Source organism: Bubalus kerabau, chromosome 16 (assembly GCF_029407905.1).
Source record: "Bubalus kerabau isolate K-KA32 ecotype Philippines breed swamp buffalo chromosome 16, PCC_UOA_SB_1v2, whole genome shotgun sequence".
Lineage (NCBI taxonomy): Eukaryota > Metazoa > Chordata > Mammalia > Artiodactyla > Bovidae > Bubalus > Bubalus kerabau.
Window position 1 is genome coordinate 16,797,417 of NC_073639.1, and position 16,866 is coordinate 16,814,282.

Sequence of the window (16,866 nt, forward strand, 5' to 3'; positions counted from 1 at the left end):
TGAGGTTGTGGCAAAGGGGTACCCTGGGTGAGAATTCCCTGTGGGGTGTTCTTTCAGCAGAGGGAATAGAATCTGGGGAAAAGGGAGCACGGAAGAGTGGCTTGAACATTTTGGGGTTAGCAACCCCCTAAGACTGGTGGTGCAAGTTACAGGTCTGAGACCGGGTGTGGTAAACATCCATGTCAAATAGCCCAGGAGGGAGCCAGGAATGAAGAAAGGATTGTAGAACTGGAAATCACCAGGGTAAGAGATGTCCTAACAAGGAGCTAGTCTCTAAATTAGGGGTAATGTAGAAGGCAATGGCATCCCACTCCAGCACTTTTGCCTGGAAAATCCCATGGACAGAGGAGCCTGGTGGGCTGCAGTCCATGGGGTCACTAGAGTCGGACATGACTGAGTGACTTCACTTTCACTGTTGACTTTCATGCATTGGAGAAGGAAATGGCAACCCACTCCAGTGTTCTTGCCTGGAGAATCCCAGGGACGGGAAGCCTGGTGGGCTGCCTTCTGTGGGGTCGCACAGAGTTGGACACGACTGAAGCAACTTAGTAGCAGCAGCAGGAAGCAATATAAATGAAAATCAATATTTTCACTTTGTTTCACTATTTTCATTTCACCAGCAACTTCCCTGGTGGGTCAGTGCTTAAGACTCCAGGCTTCCACTGTAAGGGGTGCAGGTTTGATTCCTGGTCAGGGAAATAAGACCCCACATGCCATGAAGCATAGCCAAAGGAAAAAAAAATGGAAAATCAGTATTTATAAGCACCTTGAAGGCAGAATTCTTTAGTAAATAGGACAAAACTTGCAGTATAGTCATCTCGAGATTCTTTGGTCAAGAATTGATACATGGATGTCACTTATATGTGGAATCTAAGAAATATAACAAACGAGTGAATAAAGCAAAAAAGAAGCAGCTTCACAGATACAAAGAACAAACTAGCCATTACCACTGGGGAGAGAGAAGCAGGGGGTAGCACAGGGGTGGAGGAAAAGGGGGTTGTTATGGGTTTATATGAAATCATAGGGCTTTCTCCATGGCTCAGTGGTAAAGAATCTGCCCGCAATGCAGGAGATGCCGGTTCGATCCCTGGTTTGGGAAGATCCCCTGGAGGAGGAAATGGCAACCCACTTCAGTATCTTGCCTGGAAAATACCATGGACAGAGGAACCTGGCGGGCTATAGTCCATGGTGTCACAAAGAGTTGGCCACGACTGAGCGACTGAGCACATATGAAATCATGGGTGTGAAACTTTGGAAAGTTGTAAAGCATTATAGAATTAAAAGAACCTTTCATTCAATTAAAAGAGGAAAAAAATGCAGAAAAACAAAACAAAAAAAGAATCCACAGATGGGAGTCTTGTTGGAAGCATCAGAAAAAAAGAACAAGATTTGTTTTATTAACATTAGTTATAGTTAACTGGGCATTGCGTTTTTTTCCCCTTCATTTTTTCTTTGCCAGAACTCACTACATGTTTATTGTGTGTGCTTAGTCTCTCAGTCGTGTCCAACTCTGCAACTCCATGGACTGTAGCCCGCCAGGCTCCTTTTTCTATGGGGATTCTCCAGGCAAGAATACTGGAGTGAGTTGCCATTTCCTTTCTAGAATGTTATTTACTAGAACATTGTTTACTAGAAAGTTGCCATTTCTTTACTAGAATGTTTTATTATTTTGAGGGGATTTGAAAAATTCTGAGTTTTAAATTATCTCCCATCTCGCAGAGATACTTAGAACCCTACCACCCCCTTTATTGACAAGCCTGCATTTATGATGCTGGCTAGGTGAGCATCCCCAGTGCCACCAAGCCACCACTAAGTGTTCATAGTATGCCTGTGAATCAGAGTGAATCACACAACCTACAAGAACATGGCAACTATTTTCCTGTTTTACACATAATGAGACTAAAGCTCGGACGTTAATCCATTTGCCTGAAACACACAGCTCAAGAGTGACGGAGCTGGCATTGAAAACTGGTCCCTAAAACACAGATGCCCTGATTCAATGGCCACATCCGCATGCGATGGAAATAAGGTGGAAGTGACTCCACCTGACCCAAGATCAAGGGAAAGTTTCTCTCTCAGGTTTTCAAAGGGCATCTGGTTCTAGAGGGTAATGGCAGCTCAATTTCATTTTTTTTTCTTCTTTTTCTTTTTAAAACTTGCTCTATGTTAAGGGATAAAGAGCCTGGTGTTACTCTGATTAACTGGTTTGCTGACCGAGGTGGGGAATTTATACATTGTCAGCTTTTCACAAAGTCAGTCCCAAGCTTTTAAATATAATACGGCCCTGCCTTTTAAATACCATGCTAGATTTCAGCTGGCATGGATTACAGCCTTTCAGTTGCCAGCACTGGGCTTCAGATCTGCTGAAAGGCTTCCAGTTTCAGCACTTGGAAACTGCAGCCCCGAGGAGTCCTAGGGGCACCCTCTTTGGGGACCACTGCCTTGAAACCTCTTAAGAATGATAAAAGTACAACACTTACATAATCACTGGACTCAATAAAAATAGGCTTTTCAGTAAACTGCCTACAGTTTTTCCAATCCCAATTCTTCCAGAAAAAAAATGTATATGTATTGAAGAATCAACTAACATCGAGGCTAACAGCTCATCTTTTAAGTTGGGTGAAACAGTAATGAATCCTAAATCTAGTATAGTAATTTGCAAGGCACTAGGCAAATTGTTCCTCTTTAATAAATTCTGCTAGTGTTAGAAAACACTGTAGATCAAATGCAGGCAATACATGAAACATATTCTCTTAAGAAATACCTATGGTTGTAAATGATTCAGCTGGTATTGTACCGGTCCAGAATTTACTTGAAGGTTCCACACCCATGCTCCCTAGAAATGGCAGCGGGCAAGCAGCTTTTCTACCTTCAGTTCAGTTCAGTCTCTCAGTCGTGTCCGACTCTTTGCGACCCCGTAGACTGCAGCATGCCAGGCCTCCCTGGCTATCGCCAATTCCTGGAGTTTACTCAAACTCATGTCCATTGAGTCGGTGATGCCATCCAACCATCTCATCCTCTGTCATCCTTTCTACCTTACTCCTCCTTCAGCTGTTGGAAATGTGGGAAGGTGACCATGCTCATTTTCCCTAATCCCGTCCCCAATTCCAGAGCCTTATGGAACCATGAAGATGGGATCTACTTCCAGTTCACATCCCCACCTCAGCCGTGCCACTGATTCTCTCCCCAGGGCTCAACTTACTGCTGATTGAATTCTCTCTTCAGAGCATGTTTCGACCTTTCCTTTCCGTGCTTCCTCAGTCCAGCCTTAGGGGACGATCTCAGTGGGGGCAGACATCATCTCACAGGCACCTAATAGCTCTTGGTTCTAACACAGCCTTCCTCACTTCCTCCTGTCTCCACTCACCATATTCACTTCTCCTTGTCTCCTACTCACCACTCAACTTTTCTACAATCAATACTCTTTGCCTCCACTTTTTGTCTAGACTCCCTAACTCTTTATCTATTGGCTTTATGAACCCTCCTCGCCGAAACTTCTAAGGCCACCAGGGACTACGAAACAACTGTAAACCTTAAGTTCTCACCCTTCTCTATCTGTTCTCTTCGTGTTGTTCATTAAACCCTCCTTGCTGACAGTCTCTGTTTGGCTTCAGTGATTCTTTCGTACTTGGTTAGTTCCTTTCTCATCCTCGTGTGTAGGTCTGTGTTCAATTGCTCAGTCGTGTCTGACTCTTTGGGACCCCATGGACTGCAGCCTGCCAGGTTCTTCTGTCTATGGGATTTTCCAGGCAAGAATTTTGGAGAGGGTAGCCTTTTGCTCCTCCAGGGGATCTTCTGTGTCTCTCAGGTCTCCTGCATTCTTTACCACTGAACCACCGGAGAAACCTCTTGTGTGTGTGCTTCACTGTAAATTCTCTCCTGGACCTTGGACTGTTGAACCACATGCAGGTTGAGGTCTCTAGGAGCTAAAATCCTAGGGGCAAAACATCTCATTTTTTTTAGTGTAACATAAACAAGATCTTTAACGACTGGCCCTTTTTTCCCTTTTCTTCACCATTGCAAACAGCCCTACAGTCCAGCTCCCCTGCATTTTCTGCCCCCAGATGTGCCTAGTTCTCCCTCAATCTGCCCCTTCTGCCAGTATACGTCCTCCCCCACTCCCATCCCGTGCTGGCATCATCCCTAGTCAGCATACTGCGACTGAGCCCAGAGGCGCCAAGCCCTCTGAGAAGTCTTCCCTTACTCTTCTGACCCCCGTTTAGTCCCCTTCTGCGCCACCCCCCACCCCCTTGCAGTCCAATCACTGTGCTATTGTCAACTCACTTCTCCGCCTCTTTCAGTAAAGTGCAGGCTCCTTGAGAGCGGGTTGTTCAGTTTCTCAGTCATGTCTGTGTCTTTGCGACCCCATGGACTGCAGCATTTCCTGTCCTTCACCATCTCTCAGAGCTTGCTCAAACTCCACTGAGTCAGTGATGCCATCCAACCATCTCATCCTCTGGCGTCCCCTTCTCCTCCCACCTTCAATCTTTCCCAACATCAGGGTCTTTTCCAATAAGTCAGTTCTTTGCATCAGGTAGCCAAAGTATTGGAGTTTCAGCTTCAGCATCAGTCCTTCCAGTGAATACTCAGGACTGATTACCTTTGGGATTGACTGGTTGGATCTCCTTGCAGTCCAAGGAACTCTCAAGAGTCTTCTCCAACACCACAGTTCAAAAGCAGCAATTCTTCAGCACTCAGCCTTCTTTACGGTCCAACTCTCACATCCATACATGACCACTGGAAAAACCATAGCTTTGACTAAACAGACCCCTGTCAGCAAAGTAATGTCTCTGCTTTTTAATATGCTAAGTTGGTCATAGCTTTTCTTCCAAGGAGCAAGCCTCTTTTAATTTCATGGCTGCAGTCACCATCTGCAGTGATTTTGGAGCCCAAGAAAATAAAGTCTCTCACTGTTTCCCCATATATCTGCCATGAAGTGATGGGACTGAATGCCATGATCTCAGTTTTTTTTAATGTTGAGTTTTAAGCCAGCTTTTTCACTCTCCTCTTTCACTTTCATCAAGAGGCTCTTTAGTTCCTCTTCATGTTCTGCCATAAGGGTGGTATCATCTGCATATCTGAGGTTATTGATATTTCTCCTGGCAATCTTGATTCCAGCTTGTCCTTTATCCAGCCCGGCATTTCATATGATGTACTCTGCATAGAAGTTAAATAAGCAGAGTGACAATATACAGCCTTGATGTACTCCTTTCCCAATATAAGGATATATTCACTTGTAATACCCAGTACAATGGCTGGTGTCAGTAACTGCTTAATAAATGCCAATCATCATCTCTGTAAGAAGATCAACCTTCAGACCTGAATTTCTCATCACCTGCTGCATATCTCTCTGCTAAGTTATCATAATCACCTAGTTCAAGGATAAACTTAATTTACTTATCAAGGGTTAGTACAGGTGACTTTCACTTTCTTCTTTTTGTTGGACTTTTACAATCTTGAGTAAATAAGAATTTAAAGTCACCTGTACTAACCCTTGCTTCCCTGATAGCTCAGTTGGTAAAGAATCCACCTGCAATGCAGGAGACCCTGGGTCTCCTGGGTCCATTCCTAGGTCGGGAAGATCCCCTGGAGAAGGGATAGGCTACCCACTCCAGTGTTTTGGCCTGGACTATAGTCCATGGGGGGAGAAGGCAATGGCACCCCACTCCAGTACTCTTGCCTGGAAAATCCCATGGATAGAGGAGCCTGGTAGGCTGCAGTCTATGGGGTCGCAAAGAGTCGGACACAACTGAACGACTTCGCTTTCACTTTTCACTTTCATGCGTTGGAGAAGGAACTGGCAACCCACTCCAGTGTTCTTGCCTGGAGAATCCCAGGGAGGGGGAGCCTGGTGGGCGGCCGTCTCTGGGGTCGCACAGAGTCGGACACGACTGAAGCGACTTAGCAGCAGCAGCAGCAGCATAGTCCATGGGCTTGTAAAGAGTCGGACACGACTGAGCAACTTTCACTTTCAGAATTACTTATAAAAATGATCTAGCTTTAAAAAGTCAAATAATTGCTTAAGTCACATTTGTCGGCAGGTAACAAAAATCTAAATCAAAGTACATGAAGCAGAAGAGGGGATTCTCCACAAATTCTGGTGTGTCCCCAGAAAGCCAAGAACAGGCCTGTGGGAGCACTTGGGAAACCCTAGACCTGGAAACCCAGGTTCCCTGGGAACCCTGTCTCTCTCATTTTTCATCTCCAGCTCAGATAGCACAAGAGATGGCAGCAGGCGACTCCGCTGAGACTTACCATAGCTTCAGCCAGGCACTTCCCTACTTCCAGGCCCTGAACAGGCCCCCACCTGGACCATGTGATAGTAGCCAGAAGGAATATCACGTTATACTGTACGGAAAACCCCACAATAACCCTGTGGGTTGGAGGCCGGTCTTAGAAATTGGTGGACAGATAGATGCTGGTGTGTTTCAAACACCAGGTAGCTATCATACAGACTTTTACTCTGATTGTCCTCTTGCCTCAAAGTTTCAAAATGCTTCCAGCCTTCCGAGTTCAACCTTAAACACAACTTTTTCTGTAAAACCTTCATTGATCTCCACTCAGCCAAGTCTGAACTCTTTTTTTTTTTTTTAATTTTCTTTGTGCCTCCCTGTGCTTTTCATTTTGCCTTATTTTATAGTAAGTTTACATGTCGCAAAATGACAAGAGTAAGAATATAATAAAATGAACTCTACATTTTAAAATCAGACTGGAATGAAACTAACTCTAGATTTTTAAAATCAGTCTTATGCTACCTAGCTAGGACTGATGCTGAAGCTGAAGCTCCAATACTTTGACCACTTGATGCAAAGAATCAATTCATTGGAAAAGATCCTGATGTTGGAAAAGATTGAGGGCAGGAGGAGAAGGGGGTGACAGAGGATAAGATGACTGTGCGGCATCATAGACATAATGGACATGAGTTTGAGCAAACTCCAGGAGATAGTGAAGGATAGAGAAACCTGGCGTGCTGCAGTCCATGGGGTCACAGAGTCAGACACAACTCAGCAACTGAACAACAACGATACCTAGCTAGGTGACTTTGGACAAGTTATTTCACATCTGAACTAGTTTCTTCATTTATTTTTTTTTTAAAGTTAAGGACTCAAGGACACAGTAAATCACATATTCTTGTGAGGATGTAAGGCATTGTGTGGGAACTCTAGACACAGAGCCTGGCTCAGTCGATACTCATGAATCGCTAGTTTTTTCTCTTCCCATTTCCCTTGCTGGGCTCTAAAGTCCTTAAATTCGGAATTTTCCACTGTCCTTATTAAATGCCTTAATGGTAAGTAGGTCTTCATCAAATGTTTGTTGAACTGAATTCCTTTCGGATTGTCTTCTGAGCCAGATTTAACCAGTCATACTAATACTCATGAGAGGTTGACTAAATCGCCCCAATAACCTGTGAAATAGACTTTATTGCCTCTATTTTTACAGATGAGAAAACAAGTGCAGAGAAGTTCAGAATTTGCTGGAAGTCCAATCTGTGAAGTAGTGGGATGAGGCAGTAGCTCCAGGATCCTCCACCTCTAATCATCCCATCTAGTGGTTTCTTAGGGGCAGAAAACACGGCTACCATGAAACACTTCACATTAATTATTTTTTGAGTTAGTTTACATTTTTTTTTCTAGTAATCCAAACAAACGGTTGCTTGACTTTTTTATTTCTTAAATGAAAAATTTCCAGACTTAAAAGCCTCCTATGGCTGGTGACATAGGGTTTCTCAGGTGGCACCAGTGGTAAAGACACATGGATTCGATCCCTGGGTCAGGAGGATCCCTTGGAGGAGGAAATGGCAACCCACTCCGGGAGTCTTGCCTGGAGAATCCCAGGGACAAAGAGAAGCCTGGTGGGCGACAGTCCATAGGGTCACAAAGAATTGGACACTACTGAAATGACTCAGCACACACAGGGCTGATGCAAATAGTCCCAGGATTGTTCCAAAACTACAAATAATCGCAGTTGAGCATGAAGGGCTGATAGAGGCTCCATACTGCCTTCTCCTAGGGCCCTGGAACACCTGGGAGTTTCACCTGGTAGATTTCCAAGCTGGCTGCCTGCGTAGCTACACCACTTGCAAAACTGTCCCAATAGGCAGCCCCAGGAACACAGGAAAGTGAAAAACAGCTGTCCACTAAGAACAAGGTGAGAAACCCTGACCTGAGCTCTTTATTCTTAGACAATTTCCAGCTACACTTCATTGCTGAAGCCTGATAACTTTGTTCATTTTTCATTTTTTAATTATGTACTTGGCTTTGTCAGGTCTTAGTTGCATCATGCAGGCTCTTTCCTTGCAGCGTACACAATCTCTAGTTGTGGCTTGCAGGCTTTGTTGCTCCATGGCATATAGGATCTTAGCTCCCCAACCAAGGAAGACCTTAACTCCGCAAACAAGGATTGAACCCACCACCCTGCATTGCAAGGTGGATTCTTAGCCACTGGACCACCAGAGAAGCTTCTCTATGTTATAGCTCACTCATCGCCATGGGCTTCCCAAGTGGCACTAGTGGTAAAGAGCCCGCCTGCCAGTGCAGAAGATGTAAGAGATGCGGGTTCGATCCCTGGGTCGGGAAGATACCCTGGAGGAGGGCGTGGCAACCCACTCCCATATTCTTGTCTGGAGAATCCATGGACAGAGGAGCCTGGCAGGCTATGGTCCACAGGGTCGCGAAGAGTCAGACATTGCTGAAGGGACTTAGCACAAATGCATACCAATCACCATCGGGTATCCAGATCACCTGGGCTAGGAATGACTTAGTAGGTAAGGGGGAAAACAGACTACAGAAAGGATCCAAGCAAACCCTGACCACATACTTGCATGGCAGCTATGTTTCCAAGGTATATTCACACATATTTTTCTTCCAAAAGATCCTCTCCTCACCTTTGCGGTGAGGACACAACAACATTATCTCCATTTTACAGATGAGGGCACGGAGGTTCACAGCAACGCAACAACCCAGCAAAGCACATATAAATGTGCGTTATGACGTAGGTCTTCCATCTGACTCTCTACACTTACACCATGATGTGTTTGGAGACAGCAAGATGCAGCAGAAATTTCTACTTGGTCATAGTTTGGAGAGTAAATGAGGCTGATAAATACCCCGGGGAAAGAGGTATAAAAATGTACAGGAGAAGCAGTGGGATCTGTTTGGCCGGGAAAGAATCTGAGTCTCCCCACATTTGTGTCCGTCACAACTCAGCATTGGGAGTAGGGTGGGGCCGAGAGACAGAATGGGATCAGCCCAGTCCCCAGGAGATGGCAGAGGCAATCATTCTGTCCAGTTGCAATTTCAGTTTTCCTTCCTCCTCCCACATCTTTTCATAGTCACCCTTGCATCCTCATTTGACATTTAGTAACTGGGGCTTCTGGTTGACTGAGAAGTACCCACCAATAACAGCTGTTGCTGAAATTCCTCACATAAAAAAATGTTGTGCATTTAGATCCGGAATTCCAAGTTCAGCAAGTCTGTTTTTTTCTTCACATTTAAAGTTCCTTTATATCCTTTCTTTTCTGATTTAAAGTGACTCTGCTCTTTTTGGGCTTCCCAAGTGGCGCAATGGTTAAGATTCTGCCTGCCAACGCAGGAGACCCGGGAGACTGGGGTCCCATCCCTGGGTTGGGAAGATCCCCTGGAGGAGGAAATGGCAACCCACTTCAGTATGCTTGCCTGGAGAATCCCATGGACAGAGGAGCCTGGCGGGCTACAGTCCATGGGGTCGCAGAGAGTCAGACATGATTTAGTGACTGAACAGACACGCACTGCTCTTTTCATGATTAAGTCTCCCTGCCTCTGCAATTTAGTTTTTTAGTCATTTAGTTATGTTTGGCAAAGAATATTTGAGAAAAATCTCTCGAGAGTAGTGAATTTTATGAATCCTAAAATCTTACGTGTGAAGAAAGGAAACAACAAATTTTTAATCAAAGTAAGCAATAATGACATGTTTATTTAAAATTTCCAGTAGAGAAAACCCACTAGTTTTGGAATAAAAGTACTCAATGTATGAGAGCGTAAGTGAATATAAAAGATTAGCAGAAGAAAAATAAAACCAAACATAGTACAAAAAAATTTTTTTTAAAGTTTGAAATTGGTTTAAACAGGGATTTCTTTAAATCCTCCAAATATTTAACAGAGTTACTAGGTTTGGCAAATAATTCACTTGAAAATTAAAGCCTATTTCTGTACTGTAAACTCCATAAAAACTCCTTATTAAATTCAAGCAACTCCATTCAACTGGTATTGAAATACATAGGCAGTCAATTTCAGAACAGAAGGAATTATTCATTTGCTCTCACAGTTACATGAATTAACCAGCTGCACAACTTTTTTTTTTTTTTTTGGAGAAGATGAGATAGAAGATGCAAAAAAAAAGATAAAATCTCTAAAAAATTGAAACACAGCAAAATTCAGACATTAGCTTGTTTCTTTAAAGCAACAAACTGAATTTTTACAGTATATTCTACATTTGTCATTTCCCTCTCCCCCCGCCCCCTTCAATACTCCTAAAACCCACTAGTCTAATCAATTCTTAACTTTCAAATATTCTGTACATATATATTTAGCAAAGAGCGTATGTCTAACATTATTCTGACAGCATTATGGTCAGCATACAATTTTAGAAAGATTACTATGTATATCACCAAGATTAACCTTTACTTAAAAAACAAACAAAAACCTTTACTAAACGAATAGTTTTAAAATATTATGAAAACCCACGAAGAGAAGACTCCACGCAGGCTCTAAACCTGATAAAAACACACGTCAGAAAGACTATTAATGCTTAACTTCTGCCAAACGATGACCTTAAAGTGCCAAACACAAAAGACTCTCTTAGGATCGTTTTTCCAATAGGTGATTTGTCCCTGGCTTGGCCTTCTCTCCTTTAACTATACACAAAGTCCTGCTAAAAAGTATGCATTTTAGTTGATTTTACAATCCAATGTTACAATGTAAACTAAACAGGTTCTTGATATCAACAGTATGTTACCCCGGTTTTTAATTTCTGAATCCGACAGTTGGTCACAGAGGTCAAGTATTGTCAAGGCTCCTTTGTCAGTTCAGATGGTTGTCTGACTCATCCATCCTTCAAGTACATGCAAGGCTCAATAGTTTTCCAGAGGCAGAAGCCTGAGGCGTTTAAGACACAGATGAAATAGGGTTATGAGGCGAGCCCATCTGGGTAAGAACTTTATCCAGCCACTGGAGGGGGCCGTGCAGATGGATCTCGATCCAGCAGGGGGTGCTGGTAACATCCTGGCGGTGGTATTCTGCTCCCCAGCCCTGGAAACAACAGCGGGAGTCATTGAACCTGCTTGACTCGGTGGTTCAACTTACCGAGTAAGAACAGCTCACACAACCGGACACTCCCATTAAAGATATGGTTCTCTTCACAACGCAAATGTGTACACATGATTTGGCAGACAATTTCATAGCTCCCCAAAGACCATATGTGGATTCCAGATTAAGTAGTACTGGTCTTAGGGGACTTCCCTGGTGGTCCAGTGGTTAATACTCTGCATTTCCACGGCAGGGGGCTCGGGCTGGATCCCTGGTTGGGGAATTTACGATCCTGCATGTTATGCAGTACGGCCAAAAAAATTAAAAAAAAAAAAAAAAAAAAAAAGTACAAGTCTCGGGGAATGAAAATTTTAAACAACATTATTAAGTGTCCGACTCAGTCGTGTTCGACTCTTTGTGATCCCAAGGACTGCAGCCCGCCAGGCACTTCTGCCCATGGAATTCTCCAGATAAGAATACTGGAGTGGGTTGCCATTCTCTTCTCCAGGGAATCTTTCCAACCCGGGGATTGAACCCATGTCTCCTGCACTGCAGACAGATTCTCTACGGTCTGGGCCACCACAGAAGCCCAAAGTACATTACAAGGCTGCTGTAATAGCCACTCTGTAGCTCTCATTTTCATTGTCCATCATGTTACTCATCCTTGTGAGGACAGGGATTCTTAAACTCTTATCTTATCATCAAGAAAAGAAGAAAAAAAGGTATGTAAGACAAACTGACATTCTGTTTCTCCCTATTCAGCCACTGACAGTTCCCTTGCTAACACAGAGCTCCTGACCTTCTGATCTCGAAGCAAATCTGGCAGGAGCACGTAAGTATCCAAAAATCTATTAGTAACACCTAACCAGAGACTTCGGAGAAGGCAGTGGCACCCCACTCCAGTACTCTTGCCTGGAAAATCCCATGGACGGAGGAGCCTGGTGGGCTGCAGTCCATGGGGTTGGGGTCTTGAAGGGTCAGACAAGACTGAGCGACTTCACTTTCACGCACTGGAGAAGGGAATGGCAACCCACTCCAGTGTTCTTGCCTGGAGAATCCCAGGGATGGGGGAGCCTGGTGGGCTGCCGTCTATGGGGTCACACAGAGTTGGACACGACTGAAGCGACTTAGCAGCAGCAACCAGTGACTTGGATCATTTGTACAAGAGGGTAGCTTGCCAGAGACCTTCAGGATTACTGAATTAGGACATGAAAGTTGACAGAAGAAAAGTCTCTATGAAAAAGAGAAAAATAATTTTGCTATTGCAAACATCAAATTCTTACAGGTGTGGTGGATGACGGCATATGAGATACTGATAAACCCTTTCTTCCTGAGAGATGTCAGAGAAGGCTGGGTTCTCTTTATCTATCTCAGGAATTTCAAGACATGTATCTGAATATCAGAACTTCAAGAAGAAACTTGAAATACATGAACCGCATAGGTATAAACATCCATGCATCTGTAAATATATCAACATACTGCTAACTTTAATGAGAAGGTTTAAGTCCATGTTTCCTGCACTGGACAGTAAGTTCTTTGAAGGTAGAGACCAGATCTCACTTATTTTTCTTCTCAAACATCTAGCAGAGTGATCAGCACAAAGCAGAAGCTTTAGAGATGCTTGTTGAGCTGAAATGACTTAGAATTTTCACATATGGGGAGTTTACTGTGCAAATAATCTATAAAATACATGCTTAAAGTCCAAAATTGATCATCTTCACAAAATAGTACAAAATCAGCTCTTAACATTATTAAAATGGTTTCTATCCTTTCTCTAAGATGCTGAGGGAAGAGTATGTAGTGCTTATGCTAATAAAGAACAAGACTATACAGTGATCACATTTTTTGTTGCTAATGTAGTAAGTAGCTGCCCTTTATCATGTCAGCAAGAGGTTAAAATGTTTAACTCTCCAAATCTAGCTTCTCAGCCTTGTCCTTTATAGCTTGTATAACCCTTCATTCCAGTACTTATCAATTTATATTATAATTAAACATAGACTGAGCCATCAGAATCTTGAAGCTAGAGACTTTAGGTGTTTTATTATCTTTGTATTGCTATTTTGGAATGGTGCTAAAAAATGTTTGCTGAATGAATGAAATACTAATCTATTTTTAATGCATATCTTTGATTATAAACACTCTTTATTAGTGTAAAGGTGGTTTTCACTTGTGTAAAAGTAAATAATTAAAAATCTGTAAAAGTAAAATTATTAAAATTGATTGGGTAATCAATAAGAGATAAGTTTGAGAAGAAAGTCAATTGGAGCATTACAGTCATTAAGTTCTCTTAGAGTGGTCCTTTGATAGTGATAATGGACTCATCAAAGGACCCCAGTTCCCTAACTACAGCCACCCATTTTAAAGATAATGAACAGGGGGGTCAGGAAGGAATCTCTGGGCCTTAATCACATGACAGAGTAAGAACATGGATCTTCACGTTTTATTGTATTTCCTCCCTATCAACAAAAACAATAAACACAATGCTGGCAAGTCATCATCCTAATTTTAAATTCACTTTAGTCAAAATGCTAAGTCAGAAATTAGGGACTTCCCTGTTGGTCCCTGATGTTGGGAAAGACTGAAGGCAGGAGGAGAAGGGGATGACAGAGGATGAGATGGTTGGATGGCATCACCAACTCAATGGACGTGAGTTTGAGCAAACTCCGGGAGATGGAGGACAGGGAAGCCTGCCGAGGTGCAGTCCAAGGGGCTGAAAAGTGTCAGACACAACTTAGTGACTGAAGAACTACAACTGGTGGTCCAGTGGTTAAGACTTTGCCTTCCAATGCAGGGGCTATGGGTTCGATCCCCGGTCAGGGAGCCAAGATCCCACATGCCTTGTGACCCAAAAAACCAAATGATAAAACAGAAGTAATACTAACAAATTCAATACAGATGTTTAAAATGGTTCAATAAAGAAAAATCTTTAAAAAGTTAAAAAAAAATTAAACCATGCATATTAATAATGGATGCGAAAGCTCTTTGTGGTCTCATAGGTATACAGCATATAGGAAAACCTCTCTAAAAGGTAGAAAATCTCCTTTAATATTTGAAAGGTACCAGACTCGGCTATAAGAAACTGCTGAATTATGTTTCAAGAAAACAAACACTAAGACAACACAGTGAAACTCTCCTAACATGACTCAGAGAAGTAGGGAAAAAATGATTTTCAGGGAAAGTTATCTTTGATGTAAAGGATGATTAACAAAGTAAGGTTCTGAAATTATCCTCTGTAATAAATTCATCACAGAACAGGTCTAACAACAAGTTCAGTGAGCTTCTGAGGAGAGGACATGAAAGGTGATTTGCCTTGCCCAAATATATAATTAGTTTTGCTGCTCAGGGTAACAGAGGAGGAAAGTCTATGTTTGAGAATTCAGAGACAAGTCAGCCATAGTAAGTTGTTGCTGGTGGTGGTTTAGGTGCCTTAGGTGCCAAGTTGTGTCTGACTCTCCTGTGACTCCATGGACTGAAGCCTGCCAGGCTCCTCTGTCCGTGGGGTTTTCCAAGCAAGAACACTGGGGTGGGTTGCCATTTCCCTCTCCAGGGGATCTTCCTGACCCAGGGACCGAACCTACATCTCCTGTGTTGCACGTGGATTCTTTACCACTGAGCCACCTACTGACTTATAAATTTAATCGTATATTTGAACTATTTTTTATACTTTGATGGCATCTTAAAATTTTTACTTCTCAGTGGCAGAAGAAGAGGCAGCAAAGAGGTCACTTCTAGTGAACAATGTCTGTAACCTTGACCCTCCTCAAACCTAACAGCACAATCTTAGTGCTGAGGCAAGGGCCTTATTAAACTCTTGAATTATAACAAAATCACAAGCTTTGCTGGAACCACTAAAAAATATCCTGGACCAATCAAAAATAAATCCTAGTGTGGCAAACTTTCACTTTCAAAAAAACCTTTGACTCTACAAAAAAAAATCACTTGCTTACTGTTGAAACAAAAGTACCAAGTGTTTATCATCATAAAAATACTAACAAATATAGAATTAAAAAAAAGAGGGTTGTGTTTACAGGATTGATCTCATAAGACAACCATGCATTTAGAGTATATATGTTATATATATATAACATATTCTAATAATATTACAATAGATAAAATAGCACTACTCAAATAAGGAAAAGTTTTTAAAAACCTGCTATTATTAACATTTAACACAAACACTCCTACATTCCAATGATATTTTCCCAATAGGTGACCTCTTATTAAAGGTTAAAATGGCTAGATAATAAGTTGGTGTCTACAGACATATATCAAGAGGATACAGATTTACATATAATGCAGAAGTGCATTAAACCCTGACCAGAGGAACCAGAACCACTTACCTTCACAAAGCTCATGCGAATAGTGCACATTTTTGTGAGCTCATAGACCGTCTCGAAGCCGTGGTTCACAGACTGTGCCAGTAACTGAGCAAACTCTTGGTTATTAAAAATTTTCAAACTACACCCACTCGGGATCTTGCAAACGGTGGTGGGATGAAATCCGTGATGGTAGTTGCAGTTCCGACTTTGCACAAAAATACTACTGTCACTGAGGCACTCGGCATATACCTCGCCTCCCACATAATAAAGATGAACACCTGCAGGAAGACAAGCGTAGAGTGTGGTTATTATTGTTTTTCACAGCTGACAAGCATCGCGGTAGCTTCAGAATGTAAATTTACATGGTTATTAGATAAACATTCCCTAAGTCTTACACAATTGATAAAATCTTAGTTAACGATATCAGTTCATATAAAGCCCGTATGCCAACATGCCTGTCTAGACAATTTCGAGAAAATATTTAATAACACAGCAAAGTGTGTTAACTTAAAAACCAGTTAACAGAGGATAGCAATTTCATTTTCAAAGCATTTAATGCCCTATTTGGCCATGGACTGAGAGCACAGTCTCACTTAAAAAATATAGCATAAGAAAGCTGGACTTGATTATGGGATCCTACACATATTCATCACATAAGCTCTCTCGTATTTATTTTGCAGCTAAGCTGTTCAAAAACTTTTAGGGTAAGGAAAGGGAGGATCAAGAGGAGTAAAAGAACCAGAAAACCAGAGGTGGAGGAAGTATTGCTGAGAGCGGAAAGAAGGAAAGGTCCAGGGAAAAAAGCCCAGAAAAAATAATTCAGTGTAGAATATGATCTCGCTGAATTATTATCTGTTCCAAACTTCTTCCGGTGAGATCTTGAGTGCCAGGAGTGTAGGAAATTGATCTTATCCAATCCTTAAAAAAAAAAATGAAAGGGGAAAAAAAAACCCCACTCTGACAAAGCCCCATATCATTACAGGCCACCCAGCAAACAGAGTCACATCCCATGTGGCTTTCAACAATGGACCTCGCAGGTAACTCTGGCAAGGCTTAGTCAGTGCTAAAACTATTGTCTCATCCAAAATACTGTGTGCTGTGTTTATAAGTATACACAATGGCTAAGATTCCTGTAACAATTAAACCGCCGCTGGAGCAGAAGCCCATTTTTCTGTCTGATGTAGAGAAAACAATTTGAGGGTGTGTGTGTTTGTTTTTTTACTTTTTCCTGATTATAAAAATGAGGAATTTTCATTTTAGAAAAT

At 42.3% G+C, this 16,866-nt stretch overlaps 1 protein-coding gene across 6 annotated transcripts in view; it reads right to left on the reverse strand.

The window, feature by feature from the left end:
• Positions 1–9,918: 9,918 nt before the first annotated feature.
• The window catches only part of SMAD1 (SMAD family member 1), an 86,359-nt gene continuing 79,411 nt past the window's right edge, over positions 9,919–16,866 (reverse strand). For all 6 annotated transcript variants that reach the window (XM_055550954.1, XM_055550958.1, XM_055550952.1 and 3 more), the window contains exons 6-7: positions 15,623–15,879; positions 9,919–11,285 (exon numbers count right to left, since the gene is read on the reverse strand). In XM_055550954.1, the coding sequence (XP_055406929.1) occupies positions 11,142–11,285; positions 15,623–15,879 (401 nt within the window). In that variant the 3' untranslated portion in view covers positions 9,919–11,141. The remainder of the gene's footprint in view (positions 11,286–15,622; positions 15,880–16,866) is intronic.